The sequence below is a fragment of the Lagenorhynchus albirostris genome, chromosome 7 (genome assembly GCF_949774975.1).
Source record: "Lagenorhynchus albirostris chromosome 7, mLagAlb1.1, whole genome shotgun sequence".
NCBI lineage: Eukaryota > Metazoa > Chordata > Mammalia > Artiodactyla > Delphinidae > Lagenorhynchus > Lagenorhynchus albirostris.
The window spans coordinates 88599798-88613693 of NC_083101.1; the positions used below are offsets into that span (position 1 = coordinate 88599798).

A 13896-nucleotide genomic window follows, 5' to 3' on the forward strand; every position below is an offset into this window, starting at 1 on the left:
ATTTGTCTCATCTCCTCCACTTATCTATTGCTCACTTATTTATATAATTATGGCCTCACAGATATTTTATAGTTTTTGTATGGCTCATGCATTGTAGAAAAACAAATGGGCTGGATTTGGCCTGACCCCAAGTCTAGGAGACTCCTCAGGAAGGACTCATGTGAATAATATTCTCTGAGTTATTTTATGTTCATACAAATGTGTGGCCTTTATATATAACGGTTGCATTGCTTGGAAACAAAATCCTTTTTTCCATTTCTTCAAAAAAACAAAGGGGGGCTGTTGGAATTGCACTGAATCTTTAAATAGCTTAGAAAATAGCTTGACATTTTAACAAGCTACTCATGTATCATTTATCTTCTGGCATGGTGTTGCTTTTGAAAAGTCTGATGTCAGTCTGATTTTACTTCCCTTTTAAATGACTTGGTCTTTTTGTCTGATTCTCCAAAGAGGCTTTTCTTTTTCCTTTAAAGTCCAATCATTTTACTAGAATATGTGTCATTGTTGGCCAGTCTGGGTCGATTTTCCCATGTATTGATAAATGGAGTGAACTTTTAGTATATACTTTTAAATCTTCTTCTACTGAACAATTTTTTTGGTATTACAGTTTATAATTTGTTTTTTCCATTATTTTGGCATTCTTTTTTGGATATTCCTATTATACTTATGTTGAATCTTCTTTGACTGTCTTCTGTATCTATCACTTTTCTCAAATCTTTTTAATCTTTGTAAATTTGTTTTCCTCTTTCCCACCTTTGTTTCTCTTGGATTTATTTGCTCTTGTGCTCCATCTAGTTTAATTTTCAGTTTCTCAAAGCTTTCCTTATTTCTAATTTTCTTGAGTTCATCTGCTTTCCTTTCAGAACTTCTTTTTATCCAATCATGTCATTTCTGAGTTTTTCATATTCTAATTTTTTGCTATTCTATCATAGCTTCTATAATTTTTAAAGCTCATTTAAATATTAGGTAAGTATTTGCAAGCATATTTTTCTGGCATCCTTTCTTTATTCATAGAGATGTTATTCTGCACCTAATCCATTAATCTTTTTTATTCTTTTAATAATTTTATATGGGATTGTTGCTCATTCTATGTGAGATGGGGCAGAACTGCTTCCCTACCTTCATGGTTTCAGGGCTTCTCTCTCTGTGGTTTTTGAAAAGTGATAAAAAAAAAAAACAAAACAACAACTCATACTTTCTGCTCCTCTCCCAACTTTTAAAAAGATCTTCTCTTTCCTTTGTCCTCAATTTCTCCCTCCTTGTCAAATTGAATTCTACTTCCAGCAGCATCTCCTTAGTAGGAGTCACAAAGATATTTATGTTAAGAAGTACAGAACAGGTTTTTGTTCTTCTAAATGAACTATTTTAGAAATTTTTCAATTACTGATATATATAAATATCAATAAATATAATACAACTAAGCAAAACCTCTTTGAGGAACTTAATGATTCTTAGGAGAGCAAAGGGGTCCTGAGATAAACCAGTCAGAATTGCTGCAGAGGAGCCAGTGTTTGTTGTGTGCATTTGTGTATGCAGAATCCACTGTCACATGCATGTATGTGTGTATCAGTGACTCTACAGCTTTACTTTGTCACATAGTGTCTCAGTTGCTGAGAATGGAATGCTGAAGTCCCAACCCTAATTGTGGCTTTGTCTATTTCTCCTTTCAGCTCTATCAGGTTTTGCTTCATGTAACTGGACGCTCTGATGGTTGGTGTGTACGTATTCAGGATTGTGTGTCCCTGGTGGGTTGATCCTTTTATCACTGTGTAATGTTTCTGTAATTTTCTTTGCTCCAAAGTCTACTTTATCAGATACTAATATAACCATTCTGTTTTTTAAAAAATAGTGTATGCTATAACCTATCTATAACATTGTATTTTAATGTTTCTGGCAGACAGGATTTATTAATCATTTTTTATCCACTTGGCCAACCTGTCTTTTAATTGGTGCATTTAGACTATCTGAATTTAGGTAATTGTTAGAACTTAAGTCAGTCATTTTATTATTTGTTTGCTTGCTTTGTGTTCCTCACTCTTGTTTCTTTTCTTTCCTGTTGTAGTTATTTGAACATTAAAAAAAAGTCCATCTTGATTATAGTTTGTGAGAGTATCACTTTGCATAGTTTTCCTAGTGCTTACTGTAGGTATGACATATGTAACTTGGCACAGTCTACTGGCACGGATATTTTACTACTTTGAATGAAGTGGAGAAATATTACTTCCATTATGCCCCTATACACTCCACTCTCTTGTTTTTAAATATAATTGCCCTAGCTATTTTTTCTATATACACAGACATCAGGGCTCTCCCCTCCTTTCCTCTACCCCCTTCCCTTTCTTTTACCCTCATTTATTGAATCCCTTTTATGTGCCCAGTGTTAGATTAGGAGTAGTTCTATGGATGAAAAGAATATCAACAAATCCAGCATCCTATGTTTAAGTCCTGTGAGAGACAGAGATGCATGTGAACACACACATGAGAGAAGAGGAAACACAAATGTCCCCAAACATGTAATAACACATTGGAACACTATCTCCATCAACTAGATCTGGCAAAAATCAAGCATTCATCAGACAGTACTAAGTGTTGACAAGGATGCAGAGCAATGGGAGCTCTCATTCATGGCCGCTGGGAGTGTAAACAGGTACAAACATTTTTAGAAATGCTTGTTATTGCATAGGAAACTGGACGTGTGCATACCTTAAAGCCCATAAATTCCACTCTGAGCTACACAGGCTAGAGAAACTTGCGTGTGTGCACTCATGTGTTTATATTAACGTACAAATATAAACCACCAAGTGTCTATCACAAGTCAAAGGGATAAATGGTGATATATCCACACAATGAAATACCACTCAGCAGATAACACACAGATCACACATCAAAACGCAGAAATATGAGCATGTTGAGCAAAAATAAGCAAGTCACAGGAAAATGCATACTGCATTCTTCAGTTTACATGAGGTTTTTAACCAAGCAATGTGTTATTTGAAGTAAAACTATAAACACACACAAGGTACACTGTAAGCACTGAGGAGGAGCAGAGATTTTGCTTTCTCCTGTGTCAGTCAGCTCAGGCTGCTGTAACAAAATACTACAGATGGGTGGATTAAACAACAGACATTTATTTTCCCACAATTCTGGAGGCTGGGAGTCCAAGATGAAAGTATCAGCAGCGTGGGTTCCCCAGTGACCTCTCCTTGGCTTGAAGATGGCCATATACTCTGTGTCCTCATATCTTCCCTCTGTGCATGTCTGTGTCCTGATCTTTTCTTCTAAGGACAGCAGATTGGATTAGGGCCCACACATATGGGAGTCCTTTTAACTTAATCACCCCTTAAAAGGCCCTATCTCCAAACACAGTCACATTCTGAGGTACTGGGGATTAGGACTTCAACATATGAATTTTAGGACATAATTCAGCCTATAACACCTCCCCACCTCCTTGGTCGTCAGGTAGTTGAATTTTACACTTAACAAAGAGTTAATTAGAACATATTCTGTTTGAAGGGATCAGAGCTGAGTTTTGAAGGACATCCAGAATTAACTGAATAACAAGTGTTGAGAATTAGTCTTCCAGCATTGTATAGAAAGAGTGCAAGTGTGGACTGAAGGGGGTAGCAAGGTGGCATACAATGCAGAACTCAGGGTGCTGATGGAAGGAGAAGATAGCATGGACAAGTGACGTGGCAGATATAGACTTGGCTCCTGATGGCGGGATGAATGATGGAATGATTCCTGGGTGTCCCCAGAATCAGCAGAGTGCAAGCACAGAGTAGCACAAATCAACTGCTGAAAGAATAGGAGTTTCATATTAGTCTCTTCCAATTGTATTGGAACTCTAATGTGAGCATACAAGATATTCTTCGAAAATAATTGATCATCTAAACTTTGCTAAAATAATTCAGAAAATGTCACCTACCAGTCCCAGGTACATTAAATTTAGTATTTGGTTGAACCATATGAAATGGCCCATATTTGATAATTCTTGACTTGCAGAAATGGCCATTCAATATGGTTCAACCTGATTCAACGTCTGAGTAGTCTTGTTTTATTTTTAAGAGGAGAAAGAAAATGATAAAGCAATTCACTAAATCAAAACCAAGGAATATTTGAAGACTGTAATCAAATGGTCATGTAAGTAGGAAAGTATTCTAAAAACATAACTTCTCTCCCAAAGAGGCAATTTTAAAACATGTTTTCATTTGCTTCCCAGAGGCAATCTTAAAACTTTTCATTCTTAAAACATCTTTTCATCAAAAAAGCCAGGAGGCAAGAGCGTAACAGCCTTCTATTGTGATATAAATTGCAGTGGATGTATGAAACTTATTTTGAGTGCAAAAGGTTTTATGATATTAAAGTCTTATTGGGACATTATTTTTAGTGACTGGATATTTTAATTGATGGCTTAGAACGAAGGTTTGCCACAGCTCCACTATTGAATGGCTCCACTGTGATTACTTATAAATCAGTTTTATTGTCAGCGTTGGGCTAATCAGAGATCAGCTCATGCTTAAAAGCATAACTAAAAAATAATGCACCACTGTGTAACAGGATTTGTTGAATTTTTCTCCTGCCATTTTATCTGTAAATAATTTTCAACACCTAACAATGAAAAGGGCTCCTTTGGTAAGGTGCTAATCTTGGGCCACATTCATAAAAATAAAAAGCACCAAAGGGAATGTGGTTCTTGGTTCACTTGCACTGAAAATATATCAATGCTTATTAATTTTGAACAACAAAGATCCTATGAGTAAGCTATCACTTTTAAACAATCACCCAAATTATTTGGGGGCCTTCAGATATCAAGAACTTGGGGCATGCACTGTTTACAACATAGCATCTCTGGAAATTTTTTTAGACTTCTAGAGAACAGCCAGAAATAGCACTCAAGCATATGAATAAGTGTCCTCCACTTTAGAGAAAATAGAGATACTTTCTCTCTATTGAAGTATGATATATGGCTATTTTCATGGAATCCAGAGTGATGAAAGCACATACTCTTTCTCAGATGGAAATGGGAAGCTGGCTGAAGCTATGAGAAAGTAGATCAGCATAGCATTTCTGAGTTATGCAAATAGATGAAGCAATCTCTAAAACAGCAGCACTTCATCTCAAAGAGCATCAGCAAATTCTCTGAAATAGGAAAAAACTAAAAAGTGTGATATGCTAGAGATTTTTTTTATATATATATATATATACACACACACACGTGTGTGTGTGCATATATATATAGAACAGTAACAGAGTGAGCTCACTCTTTTTCAGAGGACAAAAAATGTGGGATATTTTTGCTGCAGTTATGGATAATGTGATGTTTTATAATGCCATCGTGGAGTCAAGTGGTGAAAGGGCCTCAAGAGGGAGGTGAGCATGGTTCAAAGTCAGTCAGAGGGGAATTCTTTCATCAGCCAAGTGTGAAAAATACTTCTCTCTTGGTCTTGTAAGAGAAGTAAGCAAGACAAGCATGTGCTCAGCCATAGCAGTTAAGTTCTGAATGTGTGCGCTTTTGGCCCTTTCCACTCTGCTGACCTAAATTTTGCAGCCCTGTAACTTCTTCCAGTAGGTAGATTTCTATCCTCCGGGCTACAAAGAACTCCCCACCATTTCAAAGACAGGAAGGCAGGAATCTTGCTGACCTTGAGATTTTCCTCACACATTCCTCTTAGAACCCTCCATCCCTTTGTCATTCTGAACCGACAGGGTGGGGACTGACTAGAGCCTGGCTAGCTGACTATTCAGCCTGCAACTCAGGCTGCCCATCAGGATACTCTAATCACAAAGCCACATCTTTATCATCGGGACCTCAGAAGCACCAAGCTAAAGAACTACAAGACGAAGGTTATGGGTTTTTTTTTCCCCCACTTTTATTCAAATTAATACAAAATCTGTATACAGTCTAATTAATTTCTCCCACCATCTCTCTTTTTCAGGCTGGTGCACTTAGATTTTAGACATGCACTGCTGCGGTCACATCATGGCTGTGCAGGATCTATCCTCTAATTTGAAACGACCATTTCAGACACACAAGCCAAAAGCCACTTGTCAAATAAGCCATGGGTGGTGCCTGCCCACGAGAGACTGACTGAGATGAGGATAAACACCTTTTTAGGTAAAAAACATATTTTTATAATGTACCTTTGGATAAACGTAACTGTTTTCTCCCCTTCTTTCCCAGATCAGGCACTTGAAAATAAGAAATTTCAGGAATGGGCAATCCAGTTCATTAAAATTCACTGGATTTGATTTCCTAAAAAGTTCAAACAGCGTGGCATTTGGCATTTGCCACTAGAGTTAGTAAGACCGATAATGACTAAAATGTTTTGATGTGCTAGAGCTTGATTCAGAAATGCACAAGTTGGAGAAATTTCATTTGTTGTAAATTAGCCTTATTTCCCCTGAAATTCTGTCTTCAAGATTAAGTAGTAGCTTTAGTTAGAAACTGGTTTAATATCACTTTTATTGGGAAGAACTACTATCTGTTTTGTGGCTTGGCCTCTTGTGCCCCACATATTCATTTAAATAATATTTAATGGCTTCAATTGCTGATAGTTTTGTTTACAAGGAACTAAAATATTTTGAGCAATTACTTCCTCTTATCCAAATGAATGCAACCTACGTTGAGTCAAATTCAGTTTAAAAGTCTTAATTCTCATAGAAGTAAAGCAGCCAAAGATAGGGCCCTGAGGCATCTGGGTTTATGGAACGATAGACTCAGGAGGTGTGGGCTGGTGCTCGAGCTATCACAACATCGGCATGAACAGAACTGCCTCTGGGGAGAGGCTATGGCTAGGGTGCCCGCCCCTGTAAGACAGTTCTTTCTGCTGGAGTCCTGCAGCTTCCCATACTGCCTGTCACTGATCTCACTTTCTCTGTAAAGATGCTGCTCAGCTTAGCAACAGCCCAGGGGAGTGGGAATAAGGTTTGATGTGTTGAGAACTGCTCCTTCCGCCTGTGACAGCAGAGGTCAGTGAGGTTGTCTGGAAGCCTGACAAAGAGCAAGTCTATTTCCTACAGTAATAAGTCCCAAACACTGCACTGTCAATCCTTTAACGTAAAACTAAATCACTCTGAAAAATAATACATTTGCGATCCTCTGCCACACTTATAAAAAGAAAAAACAGATTCAAACAAATATTAAAAAATCCTTTAAAAATGTTGAGTCAATTGCCTTCTTATTAACAAATATAAAACCGTTTAAGACACTTGGTGACTTCCTTAGGTCGTGTATTGGGGAATAGACACACAGTGAAGTTTTACTACTAAAATTATCTATTTGGTAAAAACTCTAGGAAGAGTTCCATCAATAAGATAATTGTTTTGGAAAGAAGAGTTAAAACTTTTTCCAAAATGTCAAAAAGAATAAGGATGTAAACACCACATTCTTAAAATATTAATACAACAATATTAATCCAGTTAAATAAATAAAAGAAGTGGCACCAACTTCATGGCAATTTTTCAACACAAAAATGTAACTCAAGGATATTTTAAAATAAATAATTGCTCCAAACAGGAAGAAGCATTCTTAGCACAAACCAAGAGCATGTGAAATAAAGTGCTATGAGACGAAGCAGTTCCACATTTCAGCTTGTTCAGCTATGAGCAGAAATGCCATCTAGATCTTCAGGTCTGAAATATTCACGAGGGGAAAGTCAGCTTCACTAAATAGCAGGCTTAGGGCCGTCTTTTGCCATTTTTCTTTTTTCTTCCAGTGTGTGCTTAAATATTTTCTTCAGGGTGTTGTAAACTATTGGTCCATTTTCAGAATCAAAATTAACCTGGTAACAAAGAAAATTTATATTCAGGATACTATAACAAGGATTTTAACCAGTCTTTATTTTGGGAGAAAAGGGGGTGGAGAAAAAAAACAAAGACTTATAAACCAAATTATATACAATTAAAATGCATACACAATGCATTTCACACACTAGTTTTAATTAAAATACTATATTAGAACTGCCAATCATGTCAATACCAAATTTATGAATGAAAACTAAAAAAATTAAATCTAGTGCCTGGATATGTACAGTACTCATGAAGCAAGTCAACAGTGAGTGTGATGGGGGTTTTGAATGCAGAGACTAATCATGGATGGTATAAGGGAAAGGTCTCCTTATTAAAACAATGCACACCAGCTTAACTGTTGGACTGAGGTGACCTGAGTGGGAAGCCTAGCTTTCCACCTGTCAGCAATTATAGCCTCAGGTCATACCTAATCTTTCTGTAAAATGAAGACCACAAGATCCATCTCCTTAGGATTTCTCTGAGTACTAAATATGAGGCTCTAACACAAGCTTGGCACATGTAAATACCTCCATAAAGTTAATTTCCTTTCCCATTGGTGGGAAGGCACCACATATACATATTTGGATTGTTTACCCAAGTTCACCGTATTGCAGGGTTAGGAGTGATGTTAGGACAGAGAACCAGAGCAATCACCACACCTCCACCCCACTCCCATCGCCAAAGCAATGTGTGACTCCTTAGGAAAGGATCAGGATCACTTGGCCAGTGATCCCTTCCCTCCTGGAGAGAGAGAGCGAAGGCTGTTCCCTTATGAAGGGCTGGGAAGAGTCTGAGATTTCACCCTGATAACACACCTTATAGATGCTAGCAGAAGACAGGAGATTGCTGGGTCGGAGACAAACAACTTTATGACTGAAGGCAGCACACGCTCCATAATCACATGGGTTCCCTTGCCCTCCAACCCCCCTGGAGATGATGCAGAGGGGCACAGGTGGAGTCTGCATCACAGCTGAGGAACTCCATGCTTAGGCAATCCCCCATGTTTGATGAGGGAGCTGTGGCAAGACTACTAAGCTTTGGCCTGAAGGAAACATGATCTTTGTTACATAGGAAGCAGATGCTACACAGATTTCCTTGAAGAGCTAGCCTGGAATAGAAGCTATCAGGGCCTTTGCTCCTAAGATTGTGCACAAGGGGAGAGACCCAAGAACGGTATTCTAATATTTTTACAGACAGATTTGGAACAACTGGTATATTTAACTTTTCATTAGTATCCCCCTAAAAGGTCAACAGAAGTTGTAAAGAATTCCTACCACTTTCAGAGAGACCAGTATTCAGGATTTTTTTCCAGTTAAATTCAGAAATTTAACTTTATCTTAATCATTATTTTGTCTGTCCTATCTGCAAAAACTTATTAACAACAGTTTGAACTGTATACTTTGTTAAACACCAAATCACAACCATCCCCACACAGCAGTGGCCTCTGGGTCTATGAAAACATAAACAGAGACGTAAAGGATCACATGACTTTGGTTTTGAGGCGCTGACTCTGGAAACAGTCATGAAGAGACTGAGAGGATGCAAAGTGGTTACTGCTGTAAAGCATCAGATGAGGAACAAAGAAACCTGCCAGAAGGACATCACTTTGGAAAGAGTGGATGGGGAAAGAGATTGGTGAATGAGTACAAATAATAAGTGCTATTATCATTAATGTTTGCCACAGATGCTGTCATCGAAAAACTGGGTTCTTTGTTTAATGACATTTTTGTATCACATACGAGAGATACCAAACAAATTGGTTTAAGAGGTATGGGGAACATTTTCTTTCTTTCAATATTCATTTGGCTGCACCAGGTCTTAGTTGTGGCATGCGGGGTCTTTTGTTGTGGCAAGCGGGCTTCTCTCTAGTTGTGGTGCACGGGCCCCAGAGTGTGAGGGGTCAGTAGTTGTGGCGCGTGGGCTTAGTTGCCCCGTGGCATGTGGGATCTTAGTTCCCTGACCAGGGATCGAACCTGCGTCCCCTGCATTGGAAGGTAGATTCTTAACCACTGGACCACCAGGGAAGTCCCAAGGGAACCTTTTCTCTTGGTATGAAATCTGGCGTGTTTTTTCAGCCAGGAAAGACTGCTGCAGGCCAAAAGGATGTGCATGGAAAGGAAACATTATTTTACTTTTTGCTTAGGATTTGCCAACCAGACACGGTACCGAACTGCTAACGTTGGATGTTAAATTCTCAGCAGACAGTTTCTTGTTCAGACCCAAGGTAGAACTGGCTCAACAAGAAAAGATTCTCTAAGTTCTACTAGGAACATGATTTAAAAATATTTTCTCAACACTCAATTGTTTCTCTCTACACAAAACTTCTTTGTTCCAAAGTTTTCCTTCAAAAAACCCACAGTTCAGCCTTTTATATCGTTGTTAGGAAACTGATATTTTTTAGCCAAAAGTTTGCAACTATTTTCGAGAAATGTCAAACACATTTCCATTAAAGGGAAACATGGCCAAAAGGTTTATTTTAGAGAAGGCTGGTGACCCTCAGATTCTGATTTACAAAGATGATACTGAGTGTGGTCTGTAGGGGGAAAGAGAAGTGCCACCCACCTTAGTGAAGGCTTTAATGGCACGTGCAAGAACGGCTTCCTCCACGTGGGCAGGAATCATCTGCAGGCTCACTATGCAATGCAACACGCAAAGAATAGTCTGTTGCTGCCCCTGTTTTTGCAGAAATCAAAATCAAACAAGTTAGGGGTGGGATGGGGAGGGTGGGAGGGAGACGCAAGAGGGAGGGGATATATGTATACATATAGCTGATTCACTTTGTTATATAGCAGAAACTAACACAACATTGTAAAGCAATTATACTCCAATAAAGATGTTAGAAAAAAAATGCCTCAAGAAATAAACTTAAAACAACTGCTAAGCCAAGAACTGGTTTGTGACCAAGTAATCATTACCTCAAATACTAAACTATCTACCAAGGGCTCTACCAGTGTTTAGGGTTATGTGTTAACTTGAAAAGCTTTCAGTAGATAATATCAAAGCTAGTTAGTTATTACACAAAGTAGAATTGAATCTGAAGATAAGTGCAATTTAAAATCAAATGCCTTCCATGCAGTGAACTGAGGACGATCCATTCTTGTTGTTTCTAGACATAATTGTTTCAGTATGGCTAGTAGATGCTGACACGTCACAGCAATACGTGGACTAGATGGCTGGGTACTCAGTGCTCAGTACCTTCATCATGTCTTGCCAGTGGCAGACAATACTGAGTGGGGAGGGGCAGAAGAAGAAAGACAGCCACAGCCCTCCAGGAGCATGCCATAACATAAGGGGGAAGGTCCCTGAAGAATGTGTCCCCAACTTGACTCCTGCGGGTTGCTTACTTTGGAGAAACAAAGGAGAAACTCCATCACTGGAGCAATTCGCATTCAATACACGTTGCCCCCTGAGAGCCACTAATTTCACTTCTGGAAATCTACTCTAAGGACATGATCTGAAATGCAGAAAAACCTGCAAGCACAAATTATCATTACAGTGATGCCTATAAAAGTAAAAAACTCTAAATAAGGTAAATGCCCTGCATGTGAGGGTTGGAGTGAATGATGAGGAAACAGCACAATGTGACAGAAAGTACATGACCTTTGTGCCGGAGTTTGTATCCTGCTCTGACACATGCTGCACACTGTGGGCAGACTGCTTCACATTCCCTTTTATGAAAAGTGGGGCCTCTACCTCTCTGAGTTATGGAGATGAACAAAGGTGAAAATATAAATTATGACCTAGCAAGGGCCTGGCCCATTGCCACCCAATGAAAGTTAACTGCCTTCCTTATCCATCCTCCTGTTTCATCTCTAAAATTTAAATGCTCAGAAAATAGCCTAAGAAAGGGACTGCAGATACAGGAAAAACCTTATCTTTAAAGACATGCATCACACAACTGTGAGCAAGTGCCTGTCTGTATCTCTGTGTGTCTATATGAAGTAGTAATAGTAGTAGTAGAAGATTTGGAAGCAATGAGGTGTTTACACCACAGCGTAGTAGGTTACTCAAGGTTGATTATAACATTGTTTCCTAAAACAAAACAAATCCTATTTATAAATGAAAATTTAATATCTCTTCAGGGTTAAAAATATTAAATTGTATAAAAGAATCTATAATGAAAAGTCTCTCTTGCTTCCTAGATCCACTGTCTCCTACTACTATTCTCTAAAGCAGGGGTCCCCAACCCCCGGGCCACGGACTGGTAACAGTCCATGGCCTGTTAGGAACCAGGCCGTACGGCAGGAGGTGAGCAGCGGACGCGTGAGCAAAGCTTCATCTGTATTTACAGCTGCTCACCATCACTCGCATTACTGCCTGAGCTCTGCCCCCTGTCAGCATTATGGTGAGTTATATAATTATTTCATTATATATTACAATATAAAAATAACAGAAATAAAGTGCACAATAAATGTAACGTGCTTGAATTATCCTGAAACCATCCTCCCCCCAACCCACTCCATGGAAAAACTGTCTTCCATGAAACCTCTCCCTAGTGCCAATAAGGTTGGGGACTGCTGTTTTAAAGGCAACCACCATTATCAGTTTCTTATTTTTCCCTCTATATTTTATACATACACAAATTATATACATAAATGTATATATGTGACACACACCCTTTTTAAAGAAATACAAATGAATGCATATTCCAACCTACCTCAGTTATTCACATTATATGTTCACAGTAAATAAGTAGAAACAAATACTTGAAAATGAAAAAGTGGTTAGTTATAACATACCCCCATGTTAGAGCATTACCTACCCATTAAAGTTAACATTAATGAAAAACTTAAACATGGAAAAATACCTATGTTACAATTTTGAGCAAAAATGAAGTATAAAGTTGTATGTGAAATAATTTTTACCAAGTTAACATATGCATCAGTAAGATTGAAAGAAAAGACTTGAAAATGTTTAAAGTAGTTCTCCTGAGGTTATGGGTATTTTCCCTTTTTATTTTTTGTATCTTCTAAATGTTTATACTGGGAATGCATTTCTTCTCTTACCTTAGAAAAATTTAAATTAGACCCCGATAAGGGATTCTGTGTGAATTCTCTCTTTTTTTTTTTTTGTGGTACGCGGGCCCCTCACTGCTGTGGCCTCTCCCATTGCGGAGCACAGGCTCCGGACGCGCAGGCTCAGCGGCCATGGCTCACGGGCCCAGCCGCTCCGCGGCATGTGGGATCTTCCCGGACCGGGGCACGAACCCGTGTCCCCTGCATCGGCAGGCGGCCTCTCAACCACTGCGCCACCAGGGAAGCCCTTCTCTTTTTTATAACGTTTTTTTTCAGTCTGTAAAACTTGTATTGAGGGCCTTAGTTAACTTCATCAACTGTTCAACAGCTACTTTACCTTCTCTAATAAAAACAGTGCTTCTGCGGCATCCGCAGATCTGTCAACCAACATGTCCACGTCCTCTTTGGTTATCACAGGCTCCTTCAGCTGCTCCACCCAAGACCACATCAAACTGCACAGGATGAAAGGATCCCTTTCGCCACATATTCTTTCCCAAGCTCCATCTCGGGAATTTAGTTCTTTCTAAAAAGGAAGGAAGAAAGAAAGAGAAAAAGAAAGGAGAGAGGAGAGGAGAGGACAGACAGGAAAGGAGGGAGAGGAAGAGAAAGAGAGAGACAAAGTGAGGGAGAGAAGAGGAGAGGGAGGCAGGCACGGTTTGACATCTGATGATCCTTAGGCTGTCCAGGAGAGTAAACTCTTAGGCTCTGGGGTGTGGAATGGGACCCCTCCCAGTGACCCCACTTCCAGCCAGTACCTTGGGCTAAGACATGCAATTTCTCTAAGCCTCAGTTTCCCTTTGTAAAGTTCATCTCCACCCCACAGGTAGACTGACTAACTGAGAGGGCTGTTAAAGCTCTTGGTACAAAGAAAGCCTTAGCTAACCTGAGTTCTCCACTTTGTTTAGAGACCACAGAAACAGTTCAAGAAGAGGGAACCTTCCTTTTCAGGCTCCTTGGAACAAAACAAATATTTACTGCAAGGAAGTAGAATGGTAGATGAAAAAGTGTAAAAGTGCCAAATGTGTAAATGAAAAAGTGTAAAAGTGCCAAAAAGTCAGTAAATGTGGTATATGTATTTCTTTCAAATTCCTTT

General features: G+C 39.0%; 1 protein-coding gene across 1 annotated transcript in view; it reads right to left on the minus strand.

The window, feature by feature from the left end:
- Window positions 1–5748: 5748 nt before the first annotated feature.
- PTPDC1 (protein tyrosine phosphatase domain containing 1) overlaps window positions 5749–13896 on the minus strand; it is an 89916-nt gene continuing 81768 nt past the window's right edge. Inside the window, exons 8-10 of the mRNA XM_060153552.1 lie at window positions 13141–13326; window positions 10351–10461; window positions 5749–7781 (exon numbers count right to left, since the gene is read on the minus strand). Coding sequence (XP_060009535.1) covers window positions 7665–7781; window positions 10351–10461; window positions 13141–13326 — 414 coding nt within the window. The 3' untranslated portion in view covers window positions 5749–7664. The remainder of the gene's footprint in view (window positions 7782–10350; window positions 10462–13140; window positions 13327–13896) is intronic.